The 7,606-nt window shown below is 33.4% G+C and overlaps 1 protein-coding gene across 1 annotated transcript; it reads left to right on the forward strand.

Moving 5' to 3' along the window:
- Positions 1–337: 337 nt before the first annotated feature.
- LOC140986231 (uncharacterized) lies at positions 338–6,129 on the forward strand. Its single transcript, XM_073454330.1, has 15 exons — positions 338–566; positions 904–1,132; positions 1,253–1,315; positions 1,475–1,530; positions 2,444–2,524; positions 2,610–2,683; positions 2,894–2,976; positions 3,539–3,645; positions 3,998–4,140; positions 4,228–4,275; positions 4,872–4,924; positions 5,126–5,210; positions 5,296–5,362; positions 5,438–5,554; positions 5,893–6,129. The coding sequence occupies exons 2-15, from the start codon at positions 939–941 to the stop codon at positions 5,967–5,969; spliced, it is 1,248 nt and encodes a 415-aa protein (XP_073310431.1). The 5' UTR covers positions 338–566; positions 904–938; the 3' UTR covers positions 5,970–6,129.
- The last annotated feature ends 1,477 nt before the right edge of the window (positions 6,130–7,606 follow it).

Consider the following 7,606-nt stretch of genomic DNA (forward strand, 5'->3'; position numbering starts at 1 on the left):
CAAATTAGGGCCAACATATTCAAGAAAAACTATTGAAATATGATATTTAAGCTATTGTACAATTTAAATGATCTGAGTTGTATTATTATCATTAGTTAAAATTTTGATAAAACGATAAATGTTTACTCTACGTAATCATAGCTTCAATATGTAAATATAAATATAGAATATTTATGTGCTCTTCATTTTGTAAGGTATAAAATAGAATTGAGATGGATCACAAATTATAGAATTTTGAGGGTTCTTTTATCACCCTTTCAGGCCTTATATGTATTGTTTAGAGCCCATTTATTAGCCCAAACAAAACAAAAATTAATAGAAAAGCCATATCCAAACCTGCGCCAAAGCGTTTGTGCCGCCGTCCCCAGCATTAGTGCGATCGCTAGCGGCACTCGTAACCGGTGGAGAAGCGTAGAAGCAGAAATAAATCTGTACGGAAACAGTAGGGCCAAGAAACCTTCAAAAACCCCTTCTTTTTTTCTTTCATTTTCATCCGGACACCACCCCTCGAATTTCTCGTAGGACGTTCGTAGGTCAATTTGGAACGAAAATCAGGCTTTGAGGCTGTAAATTTCGTCGCCTTTATTTATTTTTTATATTTTCTTGCGGATTCGAGTTTTGTAGTCAACACTCAACCCGTGCGTACATCCATCGATATCTCTCTTCCTTCTTCACCGGAAAGATAGAGGATAGAGCAGTGAACAACTGAAGTTTGAGGATTGTGTTGCATTTACCGCATTGTATCATCCATTCGTTCAATCTTGTGCTGTGTTAAACGGGACATGAATATTCTTATGTATATACATTACTGCTAATCTCAAATTCATCACAGAAATGGTGTTATTGCTTTGCCACTCAGCTAGCTTATAAAGATTATAATCAATCACGAATCATTTTGTGCAGTTGAGTTCCACACTTAAGACTTCGGAAGGACAAGTATGGAAGATGAAGCAGCGGATCAGCCGCCTCACAATGTGGATAGCGAAGTCACCGAAACAACATTGGACGGCTCCTATTCCTGGCCAGCGGTTCATTACGACGTCCCTCCATATAGAACCTACCATTTCTTCCAGCAGTTCAGAAATTTGCCCTTGCCATCGAATGCGAACAACTTTCTCAAGGGTGTCAAATGGTCATATTTTTTTCCCCAATTTTCTGATCTATTTTATCTCGAACTTCGAAAATCTGAATTCTGAACCATCATGAACTTTTTCAACTGCAATTTTTTTGGGTTTTTTTTCCCTGTCAATAGGTCGCCAGATGGTTCTTGCTTTCTAACATGTGCTGACGACAATACTCTCCATGTTTTCACCTTGTAAGTCTACAATATCAATTAAGTTAAGTTCGTGGATCTATTGTTCTTTTTCCCCATTTATCAAGTCTGTTTTCTTTCCTTTTCTTTTATTTGATATTTGAAATTTGGTTAGTAGGGTAGTTCTGATCGGCAGTTTTGTCATGCTTCTTTATGTTTCAGGCCTTACGATGATAGCGGCAATCCTGTAAATACTTCAACTTCAGTTACTGATGCAGGTTAGTCACTTATCTTGATCTTGAGAAATTTTAGATATGTCGCACTTGTGTTTGTTTTGAAACAAGTTCAAATTTTGATTGCTTTTGGTCCACATAATCTAATGTTGTTGATAGAAATTAGCCGGTTTTTACCCATTTAACATAAAACATAACACAAAATAGTAGTTAATTTAAACTTGTTTTCTTTTATTTGAAATTTGGTTAGTAGGGTAGTTCTGATAAGGGGTTTTGTTATGCTTTTATTATTATTATTTTTTATTTTTTATGTTTTAGGCCTTACGATCACAGTGGCAATCATGTAAATACTTCAGCTTCAGTCACTGACGCGGGTTACTAACTTCTCTTGATCTTGAGAAATTTCAGATATGCCGCACTTGTGTTTGTTTGAAACAAGTTCATATTTTTATTGCTTTTGGTTATACGTAATCCAATGTTATCGATAGAAATTAGTCAGTTTTTTACCCATTTGAGAAATAACATGACACAAAATATTAGTTCATTTAGACTAAAAGTATCATTTCACAGTTCATTATGGAGATCATGTAGGAATATAATATTGCCATAAGCTAGCTCCTGAAGCTAATTTTGGCAAATGTATCTTAATTAAACCTTAACACCAGTCACATTGTGAGATTTACCTAATGATGGCCATGTCTGATATAACCCATTCTTTATGTTTATTTTGAAAGAACCCTCAATTAGAACTCCAACTCCAAAAGCTAGTCTATCTTGTGAGAAGGGATTTAAAATTTAAGTTGCACACAATGATCTCTTATGCCACTGATATAAGATTGCAACACTTTTATAGATGAACTTATCTTTTAAAGCTAGGTGTTATCGTCAATGACAGTGACCCATCACCATCTTTTTTTTTTTGGACAAATTCTACTGAAAGCGTCCTGTTCGCTTGCAGATTCATATGCAGCCAACCTTGTTATAACTGAGGGAGAATCAGTCTATGACTATTGCTGGTACCCTCACATGACTGCCTCAAGTAAAATTCATGACATGGTTTTATTTGTTGAAATTGTTATAAGTTTTGCAATTAGAATTTATTAATATCATGGTGGTTCTCTCAGATCCAGATTTATGTGTATATGCAACGACTACTCGAGATCATCCTATTCATCTGTGGGATGCTAATTCTGGACAGGTGCTGCATCACCAGTATGCATTATTAATTAGAGATTGATTGTGAGAAAGCTTAACTAAAGAGTTGCTATTTTGTATTTAAGAAGTTGTCGATAATAATTCATGTTTGTAAGATGATAATTTCGATATGTAGTTCTTAATTTGGCTTTCATGCACCCATCTTGCCTTATTGTTTTCCATCATTAACGAGGGTTCTCTGCTGAGTTGTCAGTTACGTTGCACATATCGTGCCTATGATGCTATGGATGAGATTACTGCTGCCTTTTCGATTGGCTTTAACCCTGCTGGAACTAAGTAAGTATTTACTTTTTTAAAAAAAAGTAAAGTAAATTCTTACTTAAACAATTGGAGCACACACCAGTCGATCAATTGCTTTTTAACATCTTTTTCTTTCCTAGATTTGTTTTGCTATGAATGATTGATTGATTTTTGTAATCACATTCAGATGGGTAATGGCTGCAATTTTGTTGCTGGTCTAGTTCTATTGCCCACCATGATTGCATAACACGCAGGATCAAAAAATCGTTGCCATTTAGTGAGCGCACCTTCCAAGCAAATAATTCTCTGATCATGGATGTGCACTTTCACCCTTTTTTTTGTTGTATTATATCCTCCTTCGGCTTCTCAAGAATCTTGAATAAGCGTTCTCTTGGGCTTTTAACTTTTTTGAGGTTCCTTGTTCTTCTCTGGAGTGTGAGCATTTTTTATTTTCGTTGCTTCATATTTGACGTGCCATCTTTGTTTGATTTAAAAGTTATCATTTTGATTGACTCATGATGCTCCATAATTTCTTATGGTTTTCATTACAAGGAGTTCTGTGTTTTACTGCTGCATGAATGCTTTTCACAAATTTCAGGATATATGCGGGATATAACAAAACTATAAGAATATTTGATGTTCATCGGCCTGGTAGAGATTTTGATCAGCATTCAACTGTTCTTGGAAACAAAGAAGGGCATTCAGGTAAGTTTTGAGATTGCAGACTTAGTAAAATTTTCAAACACACATTTGTCTTGTAGGTGATACTCCACCTGCCCTCCATTCCATATGTTATTGAGTTTGTCCTTTTCAAGTTAAACAAGTTTTCAATAAGTTGTTTTCATTTGAATGTATTTTGTTTTGTGGAGTGGCTATTTTTGAATCTGAACCAGCTTCTTTACTCTTTGGTTGGAATTGATTTTTCTTTATACTCAGTAATCTAGCCTGTGTAGAATTAATGCTTCTTCCCATTCGGTAGTGACAAAGGTTGTAGTTTTGCTTATTGAAGTAATGAGTGTTGGTATGCTTTTATAAGATTGCTCTTTCGTTTGGCCAGGCATTATATCGTCAATTGCCTTTTCTCCTGCTTATTCTGGAATGCTAGCTGCCGGTTCCTACAGTCAAACTACGGCTATATATAGAGATGATAATATGGAATTGCTATATGTGCTGCATGGACAAGAAGGTGGGGTTACACATGTAAGTTAGGTGGTTTGTCATTTCTTCCGATTAAGCTTCCAAATATTTAAAAGTCATTTTCAATTCAAGAAGTGCTGCGCCTCGCAGGTTCTGTTTTCAAAAGATGGGAACTATCTGTATACCGGGGGAAGAAAGGTTGAACTTTGTGACCCAATTCTCCCTTTTGTCTGTTGCTTGCTACGTTTTTATGCTGATTTGCATCAATTATAGTTCACAAGTTGTAATGTGCTGGAGGAGTAATGGAAAGTAATGTTAAAATAAATACTGATGCAAATATACCTCTTATTTATGTTTTGCTTTGACAGTGGCATCCATTGTCTCTGTGTATGTTCCATTTTCATTTCTCAGGAGATGTTTAGTGTGAGTACAGGATGACATTTGTATCTGGTGTTACATGAATAGATAAGGAATAAAGGATGAAAATTATGTGTTAATTGAGCTAAGGAAACTTTTGTTGAGTCTGATTATTTTATTTATTATATTTTGTTGGTGCCATTCGATAGGGATTTAAAATTTACATGTGCATGTCTCAAAATAGTAGAACTACATACGCAATAGCAATGATGAAACAGAATGAGAATCATTTTTTGAAAGGTAAATGTAATTTTCCATTTATAGGCACCAAGAGGGCTGGTGTGCTTCCCTTGATTCACCAATAGATATCAATATAGTAATAGTTTCTTGTCTGTTTTGTAATGGAAACTTCACATTTCTTCTCAATTACTATGCAGGATCCTTATGTAATGTGCTGGGACATTCGCAAAACTGTTGATGTTGTATACAAGTAAGTTTTCTATAGTTGTAATAAGATTAATAAGGACAAATATCAATCACCCTCGCCAAAAAGTTACAGTTAAAAAACTTTCCACGGCCTTTTCTTCACGAAATACTAACTAAATCCAAACTCTTTAAATGTAACGGAATATCTGGAATTATTAACTGCAAATGTTTGATGTTTTACACATTTCATAATTCTGTCGGTTAGGCTTTACCGATCAACTGAAAGTACCAATCAAAAGATTCAGTTTGATATAGAACCTCTTGGTCGACATCTTGGAACAGGCGGTCAGGTATCAATATAGCTTTTACCTGTTCTCTAGCTGGTCCATTCAACACTTAAATTTAATTTTCGTGCTTTTTAATTCCTTTTGCCAGGATGGTCTTGTGCATATATATGATCTTCAGACAGGGCAGTGGGTATCTAGCTTTCAAGCCGCGTCAGGTAGTCTCCCCATTTCTACGTAGACATGCATATTTCTAATGAGTGTCTTATCTTGCCATTCAATTTGTATCCCAGACACAATAAGTGGCTTCTCTTTCCACCCCATTCTTCCGATGGCAGCTACAGCATCAGGACACAGGCGATTTGGAGCTCTGGACGTGGACGATTCTCAAGAAAATATGAATCCGACTGGTATTAATTTGACTAACTCCTGCAAATTATTATCTTTCAACTTCAGAATTCATCCTATACATATTTAATCAGCAATGAATATATTTTTAATTAAATTTGCTACCTGGACTTGTATAGTGTCGAACGCAACAAAATTTCCCATACTTCAAACCAGACACCTGAATCAATATATTTTCTTGACATGAGCACAAATGTTGTACATTTACTCCAATATCAGTCCCCGAACATTACCCTTTCGGTCACGTATCATTCGAAACTCAAGTATTCCAGTAATTTTTATGATTTCTAAATAAATATCCGGAATGCGATTATCACAATTTTTTTCTCTCCCTGTTCAGGTGATGAAAATTGTGTATCCGTATGGAGCTTCTTCTCTTCAATGGGAGATAGCACTGTTGGTGGTGATTCTGGATAATACTAGTCCAACGACCTGTTGTCCTAAAACAAATACAGGTTTATTTATTCTCGGTGGTTTTAATGTGCATTGATTCATTACAAGCAGGTGGTGGAAACACAAAATAAAAAACATATTTTAGTTCCTTTTTTCCTTTTATTTATATTATATTATTTCAAAATTCTTTCCATAAAATAAATTTAATTCCTATTAATTTATTTATCACTGCCCCACTGATATGTGGTCGTAGTGGGATTATCAATTATAATGCAACATATTATCTGGTATGACTTGCAGTTGTCTTGACAGTCTTAAGTTATTAATAAAATCAGATATATTTAAAATCAGGACTAATTAAATTTAAATCAATTCTTGGGTTAAATCGAATGATGATGTATAAAAATAAAATTAATTTAATTGTTGATACACCAGAAGATAAAAATGGTAATTGTTTAGCATATGTATTAAGCTTGGAGAAAGAAGTTTTTTCAGTTAAAAATGTGTTTTTAAATTATATATTACTTTAAAAAAATAAAATGGTGAGCCAAAAAGTTTGGTTCCAGGCTCGTGTCTCAAAATTTTTTTTTAAAAAAAAGATATAGCAATAGAAAATTCATTTTTACCAATGTATTAAAAAATTAAAACACATATATATATATTTTAAAAATCTCTGAAATTGTTAAAATGCTTATTGATGATATGGTTTGTGTATCCAGATTATTTGAAATATCGTATGAATAAAGAGAGGATTTGGATTCTAAATTCTTATTCCAGATTCAGTCGCAATTTGGACCATAATATATGGATTATGAAACAAATGATTGCGTATGAGGTGAGTTTGAAATAGACAACCGCCACTCAAAAAATAGGGTAAAATGATAGTTTAGTATTTAAAATCTATGATAAATTAATTTATTCAAACAAACTTAATGTATTTGAAATTTTTATTTCTAACTTCAAATCTTTCCATCCAAATGAATCTTATTTATTTGAATTTGAATGATTTTTAAATTCAAGGATTTAAAACCTTTTAGCTTTAATGTTTCGTTATTTTTAATATTAACGATGAATTATAATTTTTTGTTTCATAGAGTTGTGTCTTTAAATCCTTGCCAAAATCAAATAATTTAAAAAGTATATTATCGATATGTGGTATATGTGATTAGTACAAGCTCAAGAAGATGGTGTCTATGTTAGTGTAGTAAGTTAGCGTTTGATCAATGGTCAGAAGTTCGATTATCTTTATCAAAATTTTTTCGGATGAGATTGTCACATCGAATTTGTCCAATGTAGTATATGTGACTAACATGGTTTGAAAATTGTTATGTTAGTTCGAATATTTACCTACTGTGTATCGAAAGATAACACTTGCGAATTTCAATTTCATAAAAAAAGAATGATTTCGGGTATACCAAAGAAAGTCCAGTTGCATCCTAAAAAGATTACCATGGCTTAACAGCCATACATTTGTAAACATAACATATTCTAAGTAGGATGATTGATTCACATAATCGTAGAAAATATCTAATGTGATCATACATACAAATAGACGTAATAATACGTTAAAAAAAATTCAGATGCGTGAATATCATAGTGTTTTATGGATTTCTTCAAATTACCATATAAATCCGTAAAGACAAACAAATATACCATATTAA

The sequence above is a fragment of the Primulina huaijiensis genome, chromosome 10, assembly GCF_012295235.1.
Source record: "Primulina huaijiensis isolate GDHJ02 chromosome 10, ASM1229523v2, whole genome shotgun sequence".
In the NCBI taxonomy this organism is placed as follows: Eukaryota; Viridiplantae; Streptophyta; class Magnoliopsida; order Lamiales; family Gesneriaceae; genus Primulina; species Primulina huaijiensis.

What these genes read in the sequence shown, in the direction of transcription:
- LOC140986231 (XM_073454330.1), top strand. Translation starts at nt 939, where the DNA reads ATGGAAGATGAAGCAGCGGATCAGCCGCCTCACAATGTGGATAGCGAA. An exon ending in GGGATGCTAATTCTGGACAG is followed by an intron (nt 2,684 to 2,893) that starts GTGCTGCATCAC and finishes CTGAGTTGTCAG; the next exon opens with TTACGTTGCACATATCGTGC. An exon ending in TTTAACCCTGCTGGAACTAA is followed by an intron (nt 2,977 to 3,538) that starts GTAAGTATTTAC and finishes CACAAATTTCAG; the next exon opens with GATATATGCGGGATATAACA.